Source organism: Beta vulgaris, chromosome 5 (assembly GCF_026745355.1).
Source record: "Beta vulgaris subsp. vulgaris cultivar EL10 chromosome 5, EL10.2, whole genome shotgun sequence".
In the NCBI taxonomy this organism is placed as follows: Eukaryota; Viridiplantae; Streptophyta; class Magnoliopsida; order Caryophyllales; family Amaranthaceae; genus Beta; species Beta vulgaris.
In genome coordinates, this window is record NC_079206.1 from 63,363,126 (window position 1) to 63,390,494 (window position 27,369).

The following is a 27,369-nucleotide window of genomic DNA, read 5'->3' on the forward strand; positions in this document are numbered from 1 at the left end:
GTTTCTTAAGGTAAGAATTAAGTTGGAAATTAGCATGTGGTTAGTAAAACAAACCGCTAAGGTCTAGTACATAATTAAAGCAATGTCTACCATATAGACTAGTTTACATGATTGCTAAGATGAAAAATTCACATAGTACTAGACCTACATACACAATATAAATACCTATTTGAAAGCTTTTGCAATTGTAATTATTATAATCTTCATAAATAGAAGTACTTTGTCTTAGTAGTTCTTACCAATGGTTTTCAAGATTTTCAGATTATATCAAAATATACTAGCCTACTAGGAGCTATTTAAGAGTCGAGTTTCTTTTATCCATTTCCTTATTTTGAACGGGTTTATCCTACTATACTGAACTATTACTACTCCCTCCGTCCCAAATTATAATTCGATCCCATTTCTATTTTGGGAGTCAAATTTTAAAAATTTTAACCAAATATTCTTACTAATGTATTAAAAAGAATATATTCATGAGGGGTTTTGTTAGATTCGTCTCAATGTGTAAATGTGAATATCAACTTTTTAAATTTTTTACTAATAAGAAATAGAATATATCGTAGGTCAAAGATACGTCTTGGAGACTGTGCAAAATGAAATAGAAACTATATTTTGGGAAGGAGGGAGTATATGTTAATCTACATGAGGCGAAAATCAACTCAAAAAATCTAACCAGTTAAATTGGATTAGGTTAACCTATAAAACTTGTAGTTCAATCTACCAATATACATACGATAATTATATAATCCTTTTATAAATAAGAGGTTTAAATAATATCAAAATCGTTATTTGATTTTTTTATTGCACTAAATTCTACACTTTTTTATCAAAAAGAAAAAAAAAATATTACTATAGATCATTTTTCATGTCCAAATATTTGACTCACCTTTTCATAAATTAAAGCTCTCACTTTTATTGCAACACTATTCTCTTTCAATTAAATATAAAAGTGTATCAAGACATAAGTCTCAAAATCATTTTTTAATCAACTTATGCTCCCTTGACCACAAAATATAATAGATAAAAAAAACCAACTTTTAATTTCTTTAATTTAAAAGTATAGACTGAATTGATTCTCAAGCTAAGTTTCCTTCATTCCCCAATATAACTACAAGTCTACAACCGCCCATTTCTCATCTCTAACTTTTTCTTCTTCCTCTCATTCTCTTCACATGTTTGTTCCACCCCCTCCAACCAAATTATTAACCCAAACCACAAAAACAAAATAATATTCTTCCACCCTATTATTATTTTCTCTGTTCTTTCTTTCTCCTATATTCATTGGGTATGCAATATATATATAAGTACAAATTGTGTCAGAATTAAGTCAGAAGAAAAATCTCCTTTTGTCTTTCTGACAATTGGACCCTTTTGTGTCAGAAACTACAATATCTCTTCTTCTTCCTTCCAACTTTTCTACCAAGATTTTTCATCCATTTATACTCATCCATCCTTACAAGACTTTACCAATTCGACGATTTTCTTCTCTCTACTACCAAAAGAAAAACCCTAAAACGAAAAAAAAAACCAAAAAAAAGATGGATAATTCTCCTCTTCATCATCATCAACGTCCTAATACTTCCTTAAATCTTAAGTCACTAAGAACAAAGTTTGCCCTTCGTTTTCTTAGGGCTCTAAAGAAGATCCAACAACAAGAAAAAACTCATAAAAGAAGAATTAATGGTGGAAGTAGTACTAGTAATTTTATGGTGGCTCAAAAATATAATAAGGTTAAGGTAGCTGCTGATGCTTCCATGGCTGCTGCCGTTGGTCCAAGACGGGCTTGGAGCCGGGCCATGTTGTCGAGGATCCGGCTTAATTGGCGCCGCCGTGGGCTGGTGAAGAGAGAGATTGTTACAACAAGGCGAAAGCGGCGACGAGAGGCTGAGCGTGGTGATCAGAGCTGCCATAGACAAGCACATGAGCTGAGAAGGTTGGTGCCTGGTGGAGAAGTTATGGATTATCAGGGTTTGTTAGATGAAACTGCTCATTATATTAAGTGTCTTACTACACAGGTAAAGGTTATGAGAAGTATTGTTAATTATTGTTCTACCACTTAAATAATTGTTAAGTTAAAAATAATGAATTAAGTACCTCTATATATATGTCAATTGATGTATAGAGGTCATAGAGATAAATATAAATGAAAGAAAGATCAATAAGGTTTGATGAGTAAAGTCTGAAACAGAAGCTAAGGAAATCATGTAACATATACTACTCATGTATGTAGATTATGTATAATTAATCATATCACAAAAAAAAAAGATAGTGTAATTGATAATTAAATTGTACATTAGAGGTAAAAGATTTGGTATTTTTAGCTTTGTTTATAAGTTTTTGATTATTACTTTGAAGAGATTTATAAAAATGCTTTGTTGTTTTTATGCTTGTGTTTTAGTTGTTACATATATTGGGAATTTCTTCTAAAGATATCTTTCCTTATTTGTTTCTCTCTAAGATCTATCATATCTCTTTAATTGTTCTATAAATAAAAATTTAAAATTATCAGCCAATGAAATATAAACAACTCCTTCAAAATATTTTTTTTTATCCATAAGTCAGTACAAAGTACAAAGAAGGGAAGGGGATTCGAACCTGACCTATCGTTCACAGCACCTCAATCTTAACCACTAGGCGAAGACATCCTTGGTTCCTTCATAATATAGTTTTGAGTAATTAAGAGCTTTTGGTGGAATTACTTGGTACACGATATGTGAAGAACTGATAAGGAAAGCCATCATTTTTGTGCTTATTGTATATATCTAGGACTAGGTCGGCTTCTTATGGATTATTAACTTGAAATTATTGAAGGAAGATACTAATTGAGTTGGTGTTGTAAAGAACATAAATGTAGCATATTACTATAAGAGGAAAATTTCTATACAATGGTCTAAAATCATATAATTAATTGGTTCCACCAGGTATTATGTACAATTGTTGCATAGGATACTTTTTTGTGTTATAAGTATCACATAATACTCAGTGATTATTCACGAAAATTTATGTAATCTTCAATTGGAATCTCAAATAAATTAAGTAAAACATGCTTAAGAATATATAGTCGTGTTATCAAGATAACTAAGGGTCTGTTTTTCCCAGTTTATTTACAGTTCAGCTCAGTTCTGGACAAGACTTTTAATCTCACATATCACAATTCAGTTCAGTTCAGTTCGGCTGTTTTATGCAGAAGAGAACATATCGTGCATAATTTTTATACATTTTATCATCTATAAAATGGAATTCTTTTGATATATTATTCCTTATGGAGAAACAATCTCATAGCTAGCGCATATGATGATGGCTGGAGGAGGGAAAAACCCCATATAGTAGCAAAAATTTAATTAATTTATAATATAAAGGAATTTTGGTGTGATTAGCTTGTTCATTAATTGATGTTAATTTGAATCCTTGGTATGTTCCTACTGATAATCTAAAGATTACTTAACATAATCATATAAGAAAAGTCTTATGTTGGTCATCTAACTAATAATGATGCTTCATATCTTTGCATTAATAAAAGCCAGCTAGCTATATTGTAATATAGTCTTCATATACTTGTAGCTTGATGGATACTCAAGCATCCAAATAAAAATAAAGCTAAGATTACAAGATTAGAAGAAGAATAATTAAAGATCATATAGCACTTTATGCAAAATGGACAATTCATGCATGCCACATGAGCTAAGTACTGTACTAATTTTGGGTAATTAGGAGGGTAAAAAACATTGTGTCTTATTCTAAAAGATTGTCTCTTTCTTCTTTTAGTCATAAAGAGATTGTGTCATTTAGATACTACATAACATGTGAAATTGTTTGGTAATTTGATGAAATTGTTCTATTGTCAAACTCTCAAAAAGTTTCCATAATTATAACCAGGGGAACAAAAGGTACCAAAGTCCTCTCATGCACCTTTAATACAAGTATACAACCAGAATTACTTAGACTCTGTTATCTCCAGCTTATTTTCAGTTCAGTTCAATTCAGTTCAGCTCTGGACAATACTTTTACTCTCATATATTATTATTCATTTCAGTTCAGTTCAATTCGATTCAGTTCAATTCAGCTGTTTTATGCCAAAGAGAACATGCCCTTATAGATTAATTTATGAACATCGTACTTACTGTTGGCTAGTGGTAATAAAAACACGGGTCAATCACTAGATTATTGTATCATGAGTAATAATATTATATCTCTAGGTTTGATCTAAGATTGCATGATGAATTAAGCAATCCATACGCATTAATTCTGAAAATTGATATAAAATAATAATTAAAGATCTCGTTCTTTTTGTTGTTTTCAAAACCTAAATCTCACACAACGATAACAAACAATTCCTAACAATTAAATTGGTCTCGATGATTATAATCCATTGTATTACTATTGACAAACACTTATCTAGAGGGTAAATTGAAAGTTCAAATAGAGAACAATTATCTAGAGAACAAGCTAGAGAGAAAAATTGTACCACATAAGTAGATTTAGGGCATGTTCTCTTCAGCTTATTTTCAATTCAGTTCAATTTAGTTCAGTTTTGGATAATACTTTTACTCTCACATATCATCATTCATTTCAGTTCTATTCAATTAAGTTCAGTTCAGCTCAATTTAATTTAGTTCAATTCAGTTCAGTTCAGTTCAGTTCAATTCAATTCATTTTAGTTTAGTTCAGTTCAGTTCAACTGTTTTATGCCGAAGAGAACATGGACTTAGTGTGAGACATTGGTATCATTCGACATGGTATAAGAGCATGCATGCACGTTGAATTTAACTGCAAACTTTCTTGAGGGTGAGATCATCTTGTTTAATGAAGTTGTGAGCTGTAGCCTGCAATAATTTTGGTGCCTAGCTACTTAGCTAGGAGCAAGCTGGAGAAGTATAGAGTAGAGATCGTGGGGAGCACATACATCACTAGCTCCTCCACACGACCACACTCCATGTTCATAATGACAATCAGACCAAAGGCATTAAATGTATTTTCTGGATTGGTATTGGCTTCACAATTTATAACATGAGTGCTATGTACTACTCTCTCCGTTTTTAAATAGATACTCCATTTTGATTGAAATAATTGTCAATATACAACTCTGATTATTGATATATATTCATTATTAGATAATTATAAAAATTTGATAATTTTAAAAAAATACGTCGAGAAAGGTTCAACATTATCTTATATGCTAACCTTAAGTTTTATACCTGTATACAAAATATAGTCAAAATAAAGCGTGTGAATAACGCAAAAGTCAAAATACATCCATTTAAAAATAGATTTTTTTTTTTTTCAATGGTATCGATTTCAAAACTTATAACAATCATGCGTCGTTCAGTACTATTAAATGTTTTTATTGAATGAAGAATTCGTTTTTTTAATGAAGAGAGAGGTGTCTGATCTTCTTCTAAACAACATAGAAATGCATGGGGGAGTATTTAGACCACAAAAGAACCACCTAGGCACCTATAGAGGTTGCATCAGTGATGCTGAAAAGCTTTGCGTAGAAGGGATGTCAACAACATCACTGTGATATTATATTAAGCTATAACTTTGAAAAGATAGATCATACATTACTGGAGTTTCTAGCATATGCTATATTTACTCAAGTATAATGTGATCTTAAAACTCAAAGATTAGGTAAAAAGTTCTAATTAATTAGAAACTATATCTAATTAATGTGCTGCGTCTGTGGATGAAAACTCATTATTTTCCATTTCCATAAAATTTGTCATGCAAACTGAACTCTTAAGTTGAAAATAAGTAGTTTTTTTTATAGATACTACCTTTGGTTTTTTTTATCTTCTCACTTGAGATCTTGATACTATCATTATTATTCATACATAGAAAAAATCTTTTCAATTTTTTGTAATTTATAAGAAAAAATATAGTCATATGAGAACTTAATTGTTTTTTTTTTTTTTGAGGGGAAACAAGCAAACCAATTTATTAAATCAAGTCCAACGCCCCCAAAGTCACGAGACTTGGGGGAAAAGAGTCTAACCAAACAATCTCGTCCCCAGCAGGACACTCCCAACGAGCTAACAGATGGGCGACAGTATTGCCCGCTCGTTTAACATGAGTAATAGAAAAAGACTCCAAACGTTCAGCAAAAAAGGAAATATCAGAAAAAATACGAAAAATAGGAGTGGCACCTACAAGTCTATTTTTAACAGCATTAACTACCAATAAAGAGTCACCTTCAAGGACTATCCTCACGAAGCCCAATCTCTCAGCCACCTCCAACCCATAACGTGCGCCCAAAGCCTCAGCTATGCTTGGCTCCCAGCTAGCCACTGCACGCTTCGCACCGAGGGCAAGTATCTGACCATGATGGCTCCTACAGACCACTCCGAGACCCACTTCACCCCTTGCATTTATATGAGCATCAAAATTGATTTTTACCCATCCCTCCACCGGAGGGCACCAACTCGACACCAACGAGTTTGAAGAGAGCGTAGGATCAAACACTTTCGCTGCATACTCCCTATAGTCGGTCACGAGCTTCACAAAGCTACAGCCAACTCGCACCGCATCCGGTTCTTCCTGCTCAAACACCACCTTGTTTCGACAATACCACGCGGCCCAGGCCAAAGCACAAAAACGGCACATCTCCTCAGCACCCCCACGCGACCTAAACCATTCAAAACGCTCCGCAAAGGATGTTGTTGGAGCAGCTGGCAGTAGGGACCCCCACTCACTTGCACGCCACAGTTGTTGTGCAAACTTGCAGTCAAAGAGAGCATGGATGACGGATTCCTCCGCCTCATTACAAACCTGGCATTGGCTAGACAAAGCAATGTGACGTATAGCTAGCCGTTCCTTAACCGCCAAACTACCTTTGCACGCCCTCCACAAAAAATGTTTCAACTTCGGTGGACCCTCCACCCTCCATACACCTCGCCACAACTCCGTCTCCCTTCCTCCAAACTGAAGAGCCCAGGTCCAAGCATGACCCATACGCGCCAGCCAATAGCAGGAGCGTACCGTGAAAAGCCCATCTCGGGTAGGCCACCAATATTGAGCGTCCCGCGGCCAAAATCTCGACAGTGGAATACTAAGCACCCGCCCCCACTCTTCTTCGATAAAAACGTTTTTAACCAAATTTACATTCCATCCCCCACCATGGAAATCAATGAGATCACTTACCCGAAGATCCGAGTCACTCTCGGGTCTCATGGTGGGCACAAAATGGTTTCCTTCACTCTGCATCCATGCGTTCTCCCAAACCCCGATATTCGCGCCGTCCCCAACACACCATTTAAGACCTTCAAGCAGTAGGGATTTCGACCCCCATATACTCCTCCACGTGAAACTAGGATTATAGCCACGCAAAGCCTCCAAGACCCCCGTATTCTTATAGTACCGAGCCTTCAGCATAGAGTGCAGTAAAGACGACTCACCATGATATAATCGCCAGGCCTGCTTAGCTAAGAGAGCTTGATTGAAACAGTGTAAATCTCGGAAACCAAGCCCCCCCATTGACTTAGGAAGACAGAGAGATGACCAACTGTGCCAGTGAAGTTTTCGTTCCCCATCCCTAGCACCCCACCAGAAACAGGCCAGCAAAGAATTAATTTCGTCAACAAGTCCAGTAGGGAGGCAAAAAACACTCATCATGTAGGTGGGGATAGCTTGAACCACAACTTTTATTAGGACTTCCTTCCCCGCTCGGGATAACAGTTTCTCCTTCCATCCCTGAATTTTCTTCCAAATTCTCTCCTTAATACAAGCAAAAGTAGCTTTCTTCGATCTACCAATAACAGTGGGTAATCCTAAATACTTGTCATGTCTCTCTACTTCCTTCACCCCAAGAACCTGTGTAATTTCATCGCGTCGACCCTGATTCACACTCTTACTAAAGACAACTTCTGTTTTGTTTAGATTGACTCGCTGACCAGATGCTCTCTCATATTTACTGATAATATCAGCCACCATAGAGCATTCCTGCACAGAAGCTTTCGAGAACAGGATACTATCATCTGCAAAGAAAAGATGTGACACCATCGGGGCTCCCCTACAGATCTTAGCACCATGAATCGTATTCTCTTCAACAGCCTTCGAGATAAGAGTAGAAAAAGCATCAGCACACAATAAAAATAAGTAGGGAGAGATCGGATCGCCCTGACGAAGTCCCCTCGAAGGAGAGAGAGAGCCCTGCACACCCCCATTTATCTTGAAAGTGAAAGACACAGATGAGACACACGCCATAATCTTCCCAATCCATTCATCACAAAACCCCATTTTACGCATCACCCGCTCCAAGAAACACCATTCGACCCTGTCATATGCTTTACTCATATCAAGTTTTAACGCACATAAGCCCTCTCTATTCGTATCAGTCCTCTTCATAGCATGAAAGATCTCAAAAGCCACCAACGCATTATCTGTAATCAGACGTTGTGGGATGAAGGCACTCTGATTAGGGGAGATAATGGATGGTAAAATCACTTTTAGTTTATTGGCCACAGTTTTTGAGAGGATTTTGTAGAGCACATTGCATAAGCTAATAGGCCGAAAATCAGTCATGGATTTCGGGGAAGCACATTTAGGGATGAGAACAACACAAGTCTGATTAAGCACACCCAAGTCAACACGACCGCGCCACCAATCTTGCACAAAATCAATAACATCCTTACCAAGAACATGCCAGAATTTCTGGTAAAAAAGAGCATGAAACTTAATTGTTTGATTCGTCTCAATTAGTAATTAATTTATATTCAATCGTTATAATTTTTACTAATATATAATGAAAGATATTTATGTTCAAAGAAGCGTATTGGAACACCCACACTGGAAAGTGAGAACGATAAAAAACAGAGAGAGTACGTATTTGAAGGACTGCATTTTTTTCATTTGCAAATATGGGAGGATCGTTCTTGTACCTCGAGCACGAATCCTGGCTTTGATCTTTGATCTTTGATCTTTTCACCTCTAGGCTCTACGGCTCCGTTTGGTAGGGCGTAAAATATTTTCAGTGTAAAATGATTTTCATGGAAAACAATTTACAATGGAAAACACAATTCCAAAATTAGTTTTCCGTTGTTTGGTTCGATGTAAAAAAAATGATGAAATGAAAGGAAAATGAAAAGGAAAGTAAGGAGGTAGTGAGAGGAGTGTACAAGAGAGAGAAGGAAAATAGTTTTCCCTTCATTTTGAAAGGAAAATGGTTTTCCATCCTTGAGAGAGTAATTTTACTCCAAGGGAAAATGGTTTTACACTCTTTTGCCAACCAAACAATGTAAAACTGAAAATAGAGGAAAACAGTTTTCCGGGAAAACGTTTTACGCCCTACCAAACGGAGCCTACATGACCTTTGATCTTTTCATGTATATGTTACTTGATAAAATTGTTTCTCGCACTCTCCTCAAAAACAAATTGTTTGTCTCATTATGACTTCTTTCTCCTCTTTCTTAACTTACCCATTTCTAATAAAAATGTTAATTTGAAGAAATATTAATTTGATGCATGATCACAAGCTGAGAGTAAAGATAATGCATCCCCTTAAAAAAAAAAAAGTGTAGAGAGGATACACTTACATTCTTGACATGTTTAGTAAAAGGGATTAAGAAATGCTGGTGGTATATAATGACTAGTAATACAATTTTATATGCAGAAGAATACATGGTTTGACTGTTGGGGTTAGGAGCGCAAGCGGAAGAAAATTTAGAGATTGAGAAAATTGGATAAAAGATGGACAAGATAAGTAGAAATTAAATAAACACACACAATTTAACGTGGGAAAAACCCTCAAAAGAGGTAAAAAAAACCCACGACGACGAGCACTAAACCCCGAAGGGTAACAAGAGTATGGTATGACTCTCTAACTAATATTGGATCTAATGTGAGCTAATATGTGTATGGGTATTGTGTATATGGCTCTTATGTGTTGTGTGTGTAGTCTTGGTACACTTGGTACACCCAAGCATATTAGTACAAACCTTGGAGCCCAAGGACATCATAATCCTTGGAGGCCAAGGATAATCTTTCAAAGACTTGGAGGCCAAGTATATGGTATGTGTGAACACAATTTGAGGCTTACAAAGAAAGCTTGAATTAATTAACGTGGGATTTGTGACACAAGAAGCCCAACATTGACCAGGATGGATTTTCATTACTATAAAGGTAGGCTCGAGATGTTTATTGCAAAATTAGTCTAGAACAATAAGGAGGAGGAGAGTTTAGGCCACTTACAAGTTATGATGTTCCATCCTAAAACCAATTGGTTATAGGAGGAATAACACCTAATCTTATAAAGTGGTTTATTCTCTCATCTTTCTCCAATGCGGGACACTCATAAGTGGGCTTTCAATGAGTTTCAACAATAGTTAATGTATTATCACTATGTACTACTCCTAGTTAATGATTCAAAGCATGCACATGAGCAAAACTTATTTGAAGCACCGAAGAAAATGCGTAGTAGTACCAAGGCAAGATGAAGATGTAAAGGAAGGAAGTGGGACATTTGATATTTGATCAATTTCCTTGACGTCCCTACAATGTTTTATCATTGGATTGGTTAGTACACGTTGATTTTTAGGCCGTGTTAGTGTATGGGAAAGCATTCAAGTCTATATATTCGCTTTCTATAAATAAGATGCACGCCTTTCTAGGAAATCCAGAAAGGCGAATGTCATTCATCATGGGCCTCATGCCAACCACCAGTCCACCAAGCTATTCTTGTTAAAGGCTACCGATGTATCATCACCCCATTCACCCTAGAGAATAGAGACGTGATACACTCATACACGTAGTACGTGTTGAGATCCTCTAGAGTTCTAAAATAACTCTACACGGTAGAGTTCGTTAAATATCAGTCATTGATTAAGAAATCAAAGGCTTGTATTTTCTTTCCCAAAAATCTCCCCTATTTTCCCCCGAATATCCTGCCCATATCTTTTCCTTTCCTACTCATCATGAGCCCTTGATTTTATAATATATGGTCAGGATTCAACTCTACTTTGTAGAGTTTTCATAAAACTCTAGAGGATCCGGACCCACACATACACACTCTAAAAGTCTAAACCTATAGTATTAATGTTGGTGTTTTGCAATATATGAGTTAGGAGATAAAAAGGGAATTTCAATTTATAAGGAAACTTCCAGAGATTGGAAATTGGAGATTTATATCCAGAAGTAAATATTCATACAAACACTCCAAGTATGGGGTCGATGAGAGTCGAACTCCCGACCATGAGGTTGGGAGGTGGGAGCTCCACCCATTGGGCACCCACATGATTCTCCTATATCTCTATTATATAAGGGAATGGGAGGTATGATGTCCCTATTTAAATAGATTGTTTTACCCCTTTACCTTTATAAATTACAAAACCAATTTCAATCAAAACGAGACTTCAAAAATAAACTGTCGGAGATAGAATTATAACAATCAATCACAAGTCAACGGAAATCAATAGAATTGCATAATTCACGTTATACAAATCACTCACATGAGAAAACTTTACAAAAATGAGAAAATTCAAATACAAACTATAACGGTTTACAATTGTAGTTTCTAATTGCTCATGGGTTATAGTTTGTAATTGAATTTTCTTATTTTTGTAAAATTTTCTCATTTGAGTGATTTGTATAACGTGAATTATGCAATTCTATTGATTTCAGTTGACTTGTGATTATAATTGTATACACCTGAATTTTCACAGGTTTTTCGGTCATGCCTTCATGGATCAAACTATTGGAAACGAGGGTGGGAGAACAGATTGGGCAAAATGCCCAATTCTATCTCCACTCATAGAACCTACGCCAAGCAATTGTTACCAAAATCATATTTGGTGTGAGCTCATAACAACATGATCAAGGATTATCGATACTCCTCCCAATTTCAAATCTCTATTACATAAGGGGAGAGGAAGACATCGATAATGGTAAACCTTTTTATATCCTTAAGTAATAAAATTCAAATTCACCTTCTTTTACCATTATACCCTCAATAATAAAATATTTATATCATTCTTGATTTATTAGTTTTCAAAAACAGAAAAAAAATATACAATGAATTTTATGAACAATTTTTCGTATATATTATTACGCAATTGACCTTTTGGTTTGTTTTCGCATGCATTGCATGCATACAAGACTAGTTAGATTTACTAGTAGCGGATGGGTCGTCTTTATCTTTCTTCTCATTTCAAAGCAAAGGTTCTCCTCTCTTTCAATCTCCTGTAAACCTTGATATATCTACTCAAACTAAGTGTTGCATTTAATTAAGCATAGAGGACATAGCTACTCCAACTCCCATATTGGGGTTGATTAGCGCAAGTTACGGAAGATTAGTGCAAAAAGTGCGAATTTAAGAATCATATGTATGAACTTGGATGTTAGATTCAACTAGTATTAGATTACTTCTCTTTATTTATTGTGTTGGGGGACTCCGGGGTATTGCCTGCTTCACTATATTTGTTGCAAGTAACCTACAAACATTTTCTGATCTATACACAGCTATGTAGCACTTTTGTCAACTATACAGCCAAACCATACACAAATTTACGATGTTAACACCCCCAAGGCCCCAACCCCATTACAACATAGATTGGCTTAACGCGACGAAGTATGGCGCTATACCATTGTATTTAAGGGACATTCCAGCGCCTTCGGAGAAAGTAATCAGTTGACATACTGAACAGCATATATATTCAGGCTATGTTGGAATACTTCAAAAGGAGCATCAAGAAGCCTTAACCTTCGATCCAAACCACGGAGCAATTAGGCTTCGTATGTCTCTGATCCGTAAACCATTACCCCAAAAGGAGGCAAGAACAAGGCCCATGATAGCCATTACAACTACAGAACATGCAGATGGAACAGCTTGACTACTTCCAAGAAACTGGGTAGCAAGAAGCCCGGCTAGTGTCGAGCTTTGCATTCCAGTGCACAGTGAGATAGTCCTTGAAACTTCTTCTTCTTGTCTGCGAATTTTCCAGTATTGTTCATTAGTGCAGTATGATGACTCAATGGAACCAAAACAACAGCACCAAACTATAGCACCAAAACTACCAGGTTTGGAAATATTTCGAGTCAGTAGATCAGGAAATACATCAACATGCAAATAATGAGAATGATGGCTATAAACTTACTAGTGAATAAATCAGAAATTTGAAACTCAAAGTTCCCAACTGCATCCTCTGATAAATTTTTCCCTGAAACTACCCAACCCCCGACCCCTACTTTTCCCACTCATCTCAAAACCATGCTTTTTCTCCCTTGGTTTTCAAAATCCCCCAGAATACCAGATATACATAACTGCTAGAAATTTGGAAGCCTTCAAAACAACAAACTCAAGTTAGGAACAAAGCAAACAACCGATTGATGAAATCAAGAAACCACAAATTGACAATTATTTGCAGTCTGCAAGCAAGAATCCTACATATAAGAAATCGTGAACTTGTTGAGCTTGCTTCAACTTTCACAGTAAAGCTGTCATTCTTTTCTTCTCTTTTTTGATGGAAATTTTTTTTTCATACTTTAGTTAATGCTGAAAATGATGAAATTGGAAAGAGGAAAAACTTAAAAGCAATCCTTTGATGCATTTACTTGTCAGACCGATAAATGACTGAAGCACATTGTGGTGTCTCAAAACTTTTCAATTCATGTCAAGTACTTACGTTGGATGATCTTGATGTGATATAAAAACAACTTCAATTTGAGCCAAAAATTAACAGAACATCTCAAAAAACAGCTCAACTTTGACTAACTTTGACTCTTAGATGCGTACAAGAGTTCAACCATAATAGCTGCATTAAAACAGTCAGCCTGGAACCTCTGCTACTTGTCTATTCACGATCTTGACACACAAGCACAGATAGAGAAGTGTTACTAAAGTTAATTTATACTGGATTAGATGATACAATAACAACAGTGCAAACATACAAGTAAAATATATGACCACCATATGCACCAGATCCCGCATTACTAACAAAGCATACAGTTTGCAAGCTGAACATGATATTAAATCCTTGATTACCTCAGAGGCGGTAGTTTGGAGAGCCAATATCCTAATGTGAAAGCCGTTGCATGGAAGACCAACACAGGGGCAATCAAACGAAGACCTTCAGCGGAAAGAATCCTACCACGATTAATTGCAAGGGGGCTACCAATACACAATGAAGTGCACACCATAGCAACAATGGGCATCACTGGTTGAATAAAATTGACAACTGTTTTGGCATACGTATTTAAGAGCAGACCAAGACTGACAGGAACAAGAACCACCTAAGAACAAGCATGAACCTAAAATCAAGTTAATTCAGCGACAAAAATAGCCCATCATAGCATCTTGACATGGTATCTTTTCCATAAAAAACTCAGTACCTGTAATATAGACTTAGACATGGCAAGAGCATCAACAGGAACAACTGACCCAATAAGAAGGCGTGTTAAAAGGGGAGTAACAATTACGGATGCAATGGTTGAGGAGCTAGTCAACAAGATGCTTAATGCTACGTCCCCTTTGCTCAAGAAGCTAGCATAGCTAGATAGTTGAGCACCTGCCACGCAAGCTGTGAGGACAAACCCTGCGTAGAACATAGGTGATACCCCAAATGCTTGAGCAATCAATACTCCAAGGACTGGCTTCACCAAATATTGGGCGATAAAACCAAGAGAAAGGGGCAGAGGCCTGCAGATAGAAAACTCAAAAACTATAAGGCTTCAAATTATAAAAAACTTGAGTACAAGGCCTATGGATGAAGATGTAGAATACCTTTGAAACGCAAGAGCAAAATCATCTATGGAAAGTCTGATTCCAATAGACAGCATGATCCCACCGAGTGCAGGGGCATATAATTCTTTTGATACCCTACGTAAAATATTAGAACACTTTAATGAGGATTTATAGCAATAATACTTTCACCAAAACAAGCCTTTATTCAATTATCCACACACAACCAAAGCATTATTTGTTCTACACTTCATACTAAAGGTCTACTTCCTAATCAACAATTGCCTCAAGCCCTCAACTATTTCAGCTTTCCATCTATCTTTGTGATCAGATCCACCTCTACACTAATGATAAACTTTCTTCTGCCACTTTTCATCCTAAGCTCCTTCTCAAACTTTACCTCTCATTGGAATGGAATGAAATACTAATGCGGCCAACCATTAGACATCTCTTTAGAAACTCACAACAAAGCTGAGACACCTTGGATGACCCCTGCGATCTTTACATTACTACTTACAGTCAAACAAACCTAAAACTCGGAGAGAGTCTAACAATCTAGCATAGCATAACAAATTCCTTCGGTAAACAAACTGGTCTCAAAATGCTTTCATTTTATTTTCTTTCTTGGCAAGGGATGACGGAAGCTGAGGGATTCACATGGTTAAATAATAAATGTGACCTCAAGAGCCTCAGGATGTCTCATGAAGCATAACCCTTTGTGTCTTGTGCCTCACATATTAGGCATAACTGCATAAGCATGCTTTAGAATTTAGATGCAAGGAGCTAACTCAGTCTTGAGGTGGCCGAATGGGGACTAACTCAGTAGCAAGTTAAAGTGGACTTGTGATATCTTATTCTAAGGCATTAAAAAGTAATCCCTAATAACAATAAGGAGTCACCTCCACAACAATCAGAAAATTCACCACGTATCATCATAAACTATTGAAAGCCAACCTCATGAAAAAAAATTCCGTAATCAAGGCAAGGTATAATCAAGAGCTTATGTGCCTTTGGTTTGGAGGACTACATTTTCAAACAAATTGAATATCTACAGAAAGGGGTATATGTTAACAGAAATTAGTTTCTAAACATCATTTTCCTTTGTTGGTTCCCTTATAGGAGAAATTAAGGACGAATCGAAAAGAGAACTGGAGGAAGGCAGTGAAGGGGAGGAGAAGAGTGGAAATCAGTTGGTAATGTATCAGGAGGAAAATGTGACATTTCTTGCTTCAAAAGGGGAAACCTTTCCATCCTTAGAACAACTATTTTCAACTCAAGAAAACTATTTCCATCCTACACATTACACATCCTTAAACTTTGAAGGTAAAATACCATTCATTACTTCTTTCTGAGAGAAGTTAAATCAAATTGCTTACTTTTTTTTGATTGGAAATCTGATTGCTTACTTGATCACACTATCATTCTATAAATAGTATAAAATATATATAATTAAAAAAAAACCAGAAAACTAGTCAAAGTATAGTAGTATAAAATAATCTTATGTCATCAAAGAATTTCCCTCTTAACAGAAAAGCAATGACTTTTAAAGTAAACTCTTACAAAAAGAACAAATGGGTATATAAAAATCTTGACTGACATCATCATAAAACTAAAATAAACATGCATTTAGACCAAAGGTTAGTGCATTACTCAATCACAAGATACTCCTAGAACTACAGGAGTAAGTAGTAAATACTATCACATTCTAGAACTAACTAGAAAGCACCCACCAATCAAAAGCATATCACTGAACTAACTACCCAAATTGACATTAAAAATCCCACCTAACACAAATAAATGCTCATATAATTGGTTCATCATCATACGAACGTGTGCACCTTCTAATCTACGCTCTCATAATGAGAACTAACACGGACTACCACAACTAAACTACTAAATAAGATAAAAATAACATGAAACAAAATAAGATTTGGAGTAAAAAAAAGAGAAAAGTATACCAAGTAAAAGAGGAGGGTTGAGAGAGGGCAGCAATCGCAGTAGCAACCACCACAAACGGAAGCATTGCCGATAAAATTTGAGAAGAACCACCCTTTGAATCATCACCACTTATCAGATTACTAGTATTAACACCAAATGATAGCAAAGAAACATTTCCTTCTCTTCTTTGCAACCCAACTCTGCCTCCAAACCCAATAAACGGCGTCGTTGAGCACATAAACACTGATAACCCACCATTAAAACCTGCAATTTTACTACAATTTGCCTTCTTTTTTATGGTTACACATAAATTAGAGTGATTTTGAGGAAAATTAGAGGTAAAAGAAAGAAAATTGTTTCTGGGTTTTTGTTGCAGGGGAGAGAAATGGGGTAAGGGGATCGATAATGATGAAATTGCCATTCAATTTTGGAAGGAAAAAATGTGGGTTTTTTTGTTCTGGGGTTTTTGATGAGAAGATTTTTGTGGGTTTTTTAGAAGTAGTATGATTGAGATGGAGGAGATGAAAGGGAAGATAAAAGAAGAGGGAGGAGAGAGAAAATGTAGGATGATAGTTGACAAGTGTGATGGTTACTGGGCATTTTGGTTTCTCTTATTGATTCGATGAACTATTTTTTTGCCGTTGTTCTTCTTTCCTGGGAGAAACCTGGGAACAGTTGGAAGTGTAAATTTTATTTGGATGTCTTGTTTGCCAAGTTGGACTTTGATGGAAGTTACTTGGGGCACCTAGAGTATCCACGATAGTATATACGAACCAGCGCGTGTACAGTTTGCTAGAGTGTAAAGTGGTGTGCGTGGCTAATGCATGCCCCTCTATGTGCGTCTGTTGGGTACGTGTAGAACTAGAGTAGGGGTAAGGATGGCAATTGGATGGAGCGGGTGCGGAGGATGGTAGCTCTACATCCGAACTCGCATAAAATTCTCATCCCCATCCTCGCCCCATTACCCGCCTGGGTACCTGTACCCACATTGTACACACTTTATCTCCATCCCACCACTCGCATGGGTACCAGGCCTACCAGCATCCGCTTCGTACTCGCGTCATACCCACGTATTTATATTTTGCAAGATAAAATTATTAATAATATAAGTATATAAACAAAATATTAAAAATAAATATGCGGGGAGGGCGGGGGTGGGGCGTGGCGGGCGGGAATGGGACGGGTATAACATAAAATCCACACCCGCTCCACCACCCATTGCGGGTACGATTTTGACCCCCATCCCCGCCAAACCTATTGGACGAGGATGAGGCGAGTCTACCACTTGAAACCGCCCCACTGTCATCCCTAAGTAGGGGTGAGCAGGATCGGATATTTAAATAAACTAGTATTCTGGTTCGGGAGATGTCCCATCTGAGTTACAATTATCAAATATATTATTATTTATAGATTTCATAATTGATTTTATTAGCTTTACATAGTATTATGTTTAGTCGAAATTGAATAATGAATGTTATGGAATAAAAAAAACTTTCAAGGAATTAAGGATAAAAGCAACAATATCAATGGAATCAGGATAAGATGGTGTCATTACTGAATAAAAGTGTTAGAGATCAAAATGCTTGTCTATGACTTTATAATTACATATAATTATAAGAGTTTATTATGTTTTAGTTTGAAATATTAAGCATTGAAATTATAGTGGCTTAGTGGTTAAAGTCTCACATTTCATTTCAAAGGTCATGTGTTCAAATCCTAATAATGATACCTTGTTAATATTTTTAAATGACGTTGTAAACATGTTTACTAGAAGCTTGAGAAAAGTGCTACGTGGCACCGTTTCTTTGATGGGAACGCCTTTTAATATATTTGTATAGATGTTTGGTTTCATATGATCAGGATGGAAATTGGCATTGGTTTAATATTTTTTTTTTTAACATATAAGAAGAAATCCTCTGAACTGCCTTTATATAGAGTACACACTAGAGGCTCATCACAACCATACACCCCAACCCTCTCCCCCTTAAATCCAAGCAAATGTTTGGGGGTAGGAATAAACCCTAAACTTTGCTAGAGAAGATGGGAAAACTCATCACTTGAACCAACCTCAATTCATATCGATATCAGTTTAATAGGGTTTAAAGGAATAGGATTAGTGTCGAGTACGCATTTAATTAATGAACTTTTTTTTCACATTCTTTTTTGATTGGTTTTGATATATGCAATCTTTAGACTTGCATACAAGCATTTAAGTACATTACGTAAAATGGTATTATAATTGAAATTTCTGACAAAATCACACGTCAATCGATATTTTTCTATGCTTATTCATTGCTTAATATTTTTATTTTTTATCTTTTGAATGCTATCCTAAAAACTGCATATATATCACTTTCCTTTTAAATTCGTAAATTAGGAGTAACCATCATATCGAACTATACTTTTAACCATTTAAGGGGGTGGGATCCGCTGAAAATAGCTCTTAATCTGAAAATTGAAAACAAGGTAACTTTTAACCCCTTTATTTAGGGTAACTTTTAACAATTTTAGGGTAACTTTTGCCAGTTTTGGGGTAACTTTATTATATTAAGGGTAGTTCTATATATTTCAAGGGTAACTTTATTTATTATAAGAGTAACTATTACCACTTTTAGGGTAACTTTCACAATTTTTAGGGTAACTTTTGGTTAATTAATACAAAACACATGAGCACCACCGTCCAAAACAAACAACACGAAGTTCTCCATATCCGACCATGAACAAGCAAACAAAACCCAGAGGAGGAGGATAACTCGCGTCCTCGCCAGTAAATCACGTCTCCCCTTAAAAAACCTCGTGATTGGCGCGGTTAACTCGAAAACCTCGATTTTGTGAGATGAAATTACAAAAATGTGGAAGGAGTGAGAGAGACGAAAACCACAAATCCAAAGTGAGAGGATGATGGCGTCAGTGAAATCGAAAACCTCGTGCTTGGCGCCGGTGAACTCGCGTCCTTAATCTGGATCAGCGTGGATGAAGAATAAGCGTGAACGATGACTCGCGATTTTAGTTTGAAGGAGGGAATTGAGAATATAAGCCGCACGATCAAAATCAACGGTCCAGATGTCTTGTTTAATTTCATGTTTTCATATTAAGAGTTGTTTTTGCTGAAAACAACTCTTAGTCTGAAAACTAAAAACAAGGGTAACTTTTACCACTTTTAGGGTAACCTTATATACTTTAGGGATAACTTTTGCATGTTTTAGGATAACTTTATTATATTAAGGATAACTTTATATATTTATTTTCCCCAACCTTCTTCTTCAACTTTCATCTTCTTCAACCTTTTCTTTCTTCCTCAACTCTCATAATCAGAAATATGGACACCAAAAATCCATCGATACAGAGAGAAATCGAGTTCATAGAATCAAGACATCATATAATACTGTGTTCGATTTATGCCCCCAAAAATTAGGGATTAGTGCTTCATATACGATTGGTTCAATTAATGCATTCAATTAAAGCTTAGATTTCAATTGCAATATCGACTTTCTGCAATTCAATTCAGGAATGAAGGTAATTTGGACTTAATTGAAGAACAAAACAATGGTTTCCCGAGGATAGGGGTGTGCAAAAATATCCGATCCGAAATATCCGATCCGAAAATCCGCCGACCCGATCCGAAAATCCGCCGATCCGATCCGAAATTTCGGATATCCGATCCGATTTTAAGATTTCGGATATTTCGGATCGGGTATCCGGAAAAAATTTCGGGTTTTCGGATCGGATACGGACCCGATCCGAAAATCCGGTGATCCGATCCGAAAACCCGGTGATTCGATCCGAAAACCCGGTGATTCGATCCGAAAAGTTCGGATATCCGAAAATTTCGGATCGGATTCAGGTCGCAATTTCCCCGATCAGAAATTTTCGGATCCGATCCGATATCCGACAATGAACACCCACCCCGAGTATTCTAATTGGAGGTGGAAGAGATGAAGCGAGGATCAGAGATGAAGAGAACGCGAAACTCGAGGATTCTCCGTCGAGTAAGAAACCTCGATTAGAAGAAAGGTTTCCATTGACGAGATGGGAGCTCGTTGTTGCTATAGTAGTGTTCTTTGTTTTCGCCATTGGTTTGTTCAATCCACAAGTTTATCCATGAATTTCACCCAGAAGTTCTCTATGGTTCGAATTCAAGCATTAGAGTACATGAATTCATCCGAAATGGCAGATTTTGCGTTTGAATTATGCACACCCACCATGAATTTGCTTAAGTTCCTAGAAATCAAATGGTGAGAGGAAAGAGAATTTTGGGGGTTTTTTTTCTGGGAGGGGAAGAGGATCGAGAGATGAGGGGTTTATTTTGGATTTTATCAGGGGAGGGATAAAGAATTCCAGCCCTTAGATCATCTTAGTAATATTATTTGATGGCTCAGATCTTCTGTTTTCAGTTTTTACATTAATAAGTGTTTTTACAAGATTATATATATATATATATATATATATATATATATATATTTATAATATAATTATATAATATAATATATATATATATATATATATATTATATATATATATATATATTAATATATATATATATATATATATATAGTAGTATTTTTTATTAAAAAAAAAATAAAGTTCATAGTAGTTATTAGTTAAATTCTGATCTATTTGTTATTGGTCTTTGCTATCTAAACCTAATAGAATTATAATAGGTACAATAAATATATTGGGTCTTTCGGTTCAAATCGGGTTGGTTCAGTTCGAGTAAATTTGGGTTCTACTCCCTCCGTTTCATATTAATCTACACACTTTGACATTTTACACTATTCACAAATTTCACTTTGACCATCATTTGTGCTTTATAAGCGGATGAAAATATAGTCATGTGGGATCTTGTTAGATTCATCATAACATGTATTTTATTAATATGTACTTTTTATAATTTTACAAATACAAAACTAAAGATATATGTCCTCAAAGTTTTGCATTGGCATGCGTAAAAAGTGTAAGTGTGTAGATTAAAATGAAACGGAGGGAGTATTCGGTATAGGGTGAAGTCGATTATTTATTTTGGATTTCGAGACGAGTTTTGAATTATTGTTTTAGGCCTGAATTGGGTCTCAATTCAAGTTATTCAGATTTATTCCACTTTACTAGTTCTAGGTAGTACTTGCCAAGTTGCATGGTAGAATAATGGTATATGTAGTCGATAACTACAAGATTATTCTTCATTTTGTACATTTTGATAAAATAATGGTATAAAAGATCAATACTTTTCGTAAGCATACCTTGATAACAATCTTTGTAGGAGATCGGTCAAATCTTCTAATAGATAGTATTTATTAAACTTAATCCATATCTAACTTAGTTTTAAGTAGCTACAAAAAAAAACTTAGTTAAGTAAGACTCTCTTGTATTCTAATCTTTTTGACACAAATTATCATCATCCAAATTCTATCTAATTGATGAAAACAGAAAAAGTTTTCCTATTGTTTATAGATAATATTTAACCTAGGATCGATAACTTTTACCTAACACAGAATATACGTATTATCCAACACATATAATAAGTATCTTCACTCACAACCCTACATAAGTAGTTTCTCATACTTCTCTCAACAGTTCAACACCAACATCCCAAACAACAATGGCCGCCATGAAAGTGTTATACATCTTCTTGATACTCATCCCATTCCTTGCAAACTGTTGCCATGGCGGCGAAACGAGTTCATACACTCGATCAACTGTTTCATCTACTGACATGCCAGCCGAAGCTTTCCCGTCTCCTAGTGGATACAATGCACCGGAACAAGTTCATATTACACAGGGCGACCGAGGTGGTCGAGGCGTTATTATTTCATGGGTAACTCCTGATGAACGTCATCCTGATGTTGTTAGATATTGGAGTGCAAATGATCCTAGTGATGTTAAAACCTCTCATTCTCAAATTTCTACATATCGTTATTACAACTATAGTTCTGGCTATATTCATCATGCTACCATCAGGAAACTAGAGGTATATATGCTTCATCTAATGTTAATTATACTCCCTCCGTATTCTTTTAGTTTGTTTGTCCGCCAATAAGTTCAGATGAATCAAACAAGACACGCGTAATTTTTTCTTATATATTGAAAAGAAGGATTTTTTTGAACTTGTATAAAAGATTTCAAGTGAAGGACCATATAATATAATTTGGTGGTATTTTGCAGTACGATACTAAGTACTATTATGAGCTTGGTAAAGGTGATTCAGTTCGACAATTTTCATTCACTACTCCTCCAAGGTCTGGACCTGATGTCCCTTACACATTTGGTATCATGGGTTAGTATCAATTCCTTCAAATACGCTTAAAGATGGATTATGTTTCACTAGTTTTATTGAGTACACAAGTATAACAATATTATGAGGGAAGATTGAAGAAAATAAGGGTTTTAGTTATTACTTCAAATATTTATTAATGTGTTATCCTATGGAGATAGGAATTGAAAAATATAGATGAAGTTGCGCTTTTAATCCCCATGTCATGTTTTATATTGTAACTAGCATTTTTTGCACGCTATGCATGTGTGTTATATTAACATTTTTTTCTCAATTAGTTATAAAAATCACCAGTGTTACATACAAAAAAAATTTAGTTATTTGTTTATCATTATTCAAATATTGATTTATAAGATAGTAATTACTAAACGATAATCAACATTTAGATTTTAAAATATTATTAGTATAACTATTAATATGAAATTCAAGTTTTTATTTTCTTTGATAGGTTTACGTAAGAATAGAAAGTCATTCTCCTTAATTTAATATTTAATTGATATTTCAAATTTAATTCTATTGTTAACTTGTTCAATATATATATGCATGGCAAGTACGATGAATAAAATATTATTTAATATGTATGTCAATTTAAATTCATTAAGAGTATATAAGATTTTTATAAGGTGACATCATCTTCCTCCTCTCTTCACATATATAATAGATAAACTATCGTTTCAGTCTGGTTTAACCACATTTGGAAGCTCATTGTCCAACTTATGTCAGTTTTGATGGATGTTTTGTTCAAGGATTTATAATATCCATCCTTTTACCATAAAAATATATACCCGTTTCAATTCAATAATACAGTGAGAATCCTATTATGAAAAAGAAATAAGGTTGTATTATAGTATAAGGTGCTATAGTTTAGAGATAGATAGTCATTCAAAAAAAATGGAGAAAAAAACCTAGACACCTCAATATTTATAATTCTCCATAAAACATATTTTTCCTTTTCCATTTATCATATTTTTAATATTTTCTTGTCCATGTATAGGGGATTTGGGACAAACATATGCATCAAATTCAACACTAGGGCATTACATGGCAAATCCTAAAGGCCAAACAGTGCTATTTGTTGGCGATCTGTCATATGCTGATGATTTTCCTCAACACGACCAAAGAAAATGGGATAGTTGGGGACGTTTTATTGAAAATAGTGCGGCTTATCAACCTTGGATTTGGACTGCTGGAAATCATGAACTTGATTTTGCACCTGAAATTGTAAGTGTGGTTAAATAATTATATTTTATTTTTATTTTTTATTGATTAATTTAATCAGTTGTGAGATATTCTCCATATTTTTTCTATTATTTTGTGTCAATATGGGCCTGTTCTCTTCGACATAAAATGAGTTGAACTGAAATTAATAGTGATATGTGAGAGTAAAAGTATTGTCCAGAACTGAATTGAACTGAACTGAAAATAAGTTAGAAAGAACAGGCCTATGTCCAAGTATTAGTTTGAATCTAAAACATCAAATAATATATTTTTCAGGGTGAATATATGCCTTTTAAGCCGTATTTACACCGTTATCATGTACCTTACAAACAAAGTGGAAGCGCATCTCCTCTTTGGTACTCCATCAAAAGAGGACCAGCTTATATCATTGTCCTTTCTTCCTACTCTGCCTTTAGTAAGTGAAAACAAACTACTACTACCTTCGGTTTTTATTACGTGTAACGATTTGACATAAAGTATAGAGAGAAAATGTCTAATCGTTGCAAATAATAGAAAACGGAGTTAGTATAATTCATTCTTTATTAGTAGTTTAAGGGTAATTATTCTCATATTTGATGAATTTTCTCTCTTTATTGTAGCCAAATATACTCCTCAATACAATTGGTTCCAAGCTGAACTAGAGAAAGTGGATAGGCACGAAACCCCTTGGCTCATTGTCTTGATGCATACTCCATTGTACAATTCAGACAATTATCATTACATGGAAGGAGAAAGTATGAGGGTTATATTTGAACCTTGGATGGTCAGTTTTAAAGTTGACCTCGTTTTAGCAGGTCATGTTCATGCATATGAGCGCTCAGTAAGTACACTATTAATCTTTACTATATAATGTTTCTTTTTGTAACTAAGTACTAATTATAATCTACCTGAATTATTTGTGTCTAAACTAAATGATGTTATCAGGAGCGAGTATCAAATATCCAGTACAACATAACTGATGGGTTAAGTACTCCGATTAGGGATCTATCTGCACCAGTCTACATCACACTTGGTGATGGTGGAAATATTGAAGGAATTGCTGACAAGTAAGACTTTCACTACCTATATATGATTATACTACGTCATAATATTTTTTATTGTCACTCTTTATTGTAGTAGTAGCAACAAAGATTGCTAAAAAGTGCATTTGTTGTATCTAAGGACCTGTTCTTTTCGGCATAAAACAGTTGAACTGAATTGAAATGAATTGAACTGAAATAAATAGTGATATGTGAGAGTAAAACTGTAAAAGTATTGTCCAGATCAGCTGAACTGAACTGAAAACAAACTGGGGGAACATGCTTTAATTCGCAATGGAGTAAGTACTAATATTATACACTTATATGTAACTTTGTTTTATGCAGTTTTATTTACCCACAACCTTCCTACTCTGCCTATCGAGAAGCAAGTTTTGGACATGCAATGTTGGAGATTAAGAACCGAACACATGCTTACTATACTTGGCATCGTAATCAAGATGATGAAGCTGTTGCATCTGATTCTACGTGGTTCTACAATAGGTTTTGGTACCCTAGAGATGAAAGTGCCTAAATGAACATGATTTTTGGTAATATTAGGTAGCATTTGGATTTAATAATTTTGGTTATAAAGTAATAAGTTTGAATTTGGTCAAGTTAAACTTGTTTTGACCTTTTAATCTTGACACTATAGTTGACACAGTTAACATAAATTTGTTAGTAGCAACTTTAGATACTTTTTATATTGGTCTGATTTTGGTTAGGTTGATTTTCTATTTGATATACTCTGAGTTAGGGTATGTTCTCTTCGGCATAAAACAACTGAACTGATTAGAGCTGCACTGAATTAAATTGAATGTAATAAATATATAAATAATATTTAAACAATAATAATATGAATATTAAATAATAATTATAATGATAAGTAATAATAATGAATAATAATAATAATAATAGTATTTTGAATATTTCTAAATGATAGTTATAAATATATAATATTAATAATCATAAATTAATAATAATAATAATAATTAATGATAATAATGATAATTAATAATAATTATTTTATATTATTTGTATTAATATATTAATACTTGATGATGATATAAATAATAAATATACTAAGAATATTAATATTACTATTTTAATAATTAGATTTAATAATATAATAATATTAAGTAATAAAAATAATGATTGGGTTGGACCGCGAAAATTACATCATAAACCGTCTTGACGCGATTTGATTGGTTTATGGGCTAAAAAACGTGGGTTTATTTGTGCTTTGACCTAAACCATGTTCCTCCTAATAATAATAGTAAATAATGAGTAAAGCTATAATAAACAACAACAATATAATAATAATAATAATAATAATAATAATAATAATAATAATAATAATAATAATAATAATAATAATAATGATGATAATAATAATAATAATAATACTTAATAGTAATGATATGAAAAATAAAAAATAATAATAAGAGTAATTAGTAAAATAAATTATACCAACATAATTATAATATTTAACAAAATGGTTATAAAAGAATGGAGCTAAACTGAACTGATCGGAGCTAAACTGATTGGAGCTGAACTAAATTGAAAATAAGCTGGGGAGAACAGGCCTTTAATGTTATGTTAACCAATAAATGTTACAATGACACCAAAATAAACCTTTTGATAATAATTTTAGATGACTTGTCTATTAAAGCATGTCTTGAGGATGATGCATGGCGGTAAAGCTAATGATCTTTTCCCAAATCCAAATTTAATCCATTGACGGATTGACCCCCCTATTGACTAGATGTGCCATGTAACATAGTTTTATTGGATGCGTTGATTATTCTTGCATCGAAATGTTTTCTTTGACTGTTTTGGCAAATTTATCCATACAAATCACGTTTACATTCAACAAAGTCAAAAATCGTTATTCAAACCAATCATCTTAATTCTTGAATGAGCTTATTAAAGCTGATTGATGAAATGGCATGATAATTTCATGTGCCATATATTAACTCCTTGAGCTATCTTTACATCATTTCTTATATCTAGGATAGGGGTGTCAAAAACTGGGCCGACCCACGGGTGAACCCGCATGCGACCCAGACCCAACCTGTTCCGAGCCGAGAGTGGTCGGTTGGAAAGCCGACCCATTCCGACCCAGCGTTCACCCGTGCCCAGTTTAACCCGTGGAATTGGTAACCCAACCTGAGTTGGGTCGACCCAGTTTGACCCGTGCCCAGTTGCACCCGTGAACAACGACCCAGACCCAACTTGTTTCCGACCCAAAATAACCCGCACCC

The 27,369-nt window shown here is 34.8% G+C and overlaps 3 protein-coding genes across 4 annotated transcripts; 2 read left to right on the forward strand and 1 right to left on the reverse strand.

Moving 5' to 3' along the window:
- Positions 1 to 1,038: 1,038 nt before the first annotated feature.
- LOC104894428 (transcription factor IBH1) lies at positions 1,039 to 2,381 on the forward strand. The gene has a single exon (XM_010680652.4). The coding sequence runs from the start codon at positions 1,539 to 1,541 to the stop codon at positions 2,058 to 2,060; it is 522 nt and encodes a 173-aa protein (XP_010678954.2). The 5' UTR covers positions 1,039 to 1,538; the 3' UTR covers positions 2,061 to 2,381.
- A 9,931-nt stretch (positions 2,382 to 12,312) lies between these two features.
- LOC104894429 (probable sodium/metabolite cotransporter BASS3, chloroplastic) lies at positions 12,313 to 17,313 on the reverse strand. The gene is made up of 5 exons (XM_010680654.4): positions 16,624 to 17,313; positions 14,708 to 14,803; positions 14,317 to 14,623; positions 13,970 to 14,217; positions 12,313 to 12,914 (listed from the first exon to the last, which is right to left on the reverse strand). Exons 1-5 carry the CDS (start codon positions 17,022 to 17,024, stop codon positions 12,674 to 12,676), a joined length of 1,293 nt encoding a protein of 430 aa, XP_010678956.2. The 5' UTR covers positions 17,025 to 17,313; the 3' UTR covers positions 12,313 to 12,673.
- A 4,967-nt stretch (positions 17,314 to 22,280) lies between these two features.
- Positions 22,281 to 25,640, forward strand: LOC104894431 (purple acid phosphatase 6). Of its 2 annotated transcripts, XM_010680655.3 has the most exons (7): positions 22,299 to 22,568; positions 22,763 to 22,874; positions 23,866 to 24,092; positions 24,366 to 24,504; positions 24,689 to 24,909; positions 25,014 to 25,135; positions 25,454 to 25,640. In XM_010680655.3, the coding sequence occupies exons 1-7, from the start codon at positions 22,314 to 22,316 to the stop codon at positions 25,638 to 25,640; spliced, it is 1,263 nt and encodes a 420-aa protein (XP_010678957.2). In that variant the 5' UTR covers positions 22,299 to 22,313. The 2 variants fall into 2 exon arrangements, with proteins under 2 accessions (XP_048501684.1, XP_010678957.2); XM_048645727.1 differs by lacking the exon at positions 22,763 to 22,874 and having other exon boundaries at positions 22,281 to 22,570; positions 23,900 to 24,096; positions 24,425 to 24,508; positions 24,722 to 24,909.
- Positions 25,641 to 27,369: the final 1,729 nt, after the last annotated feature.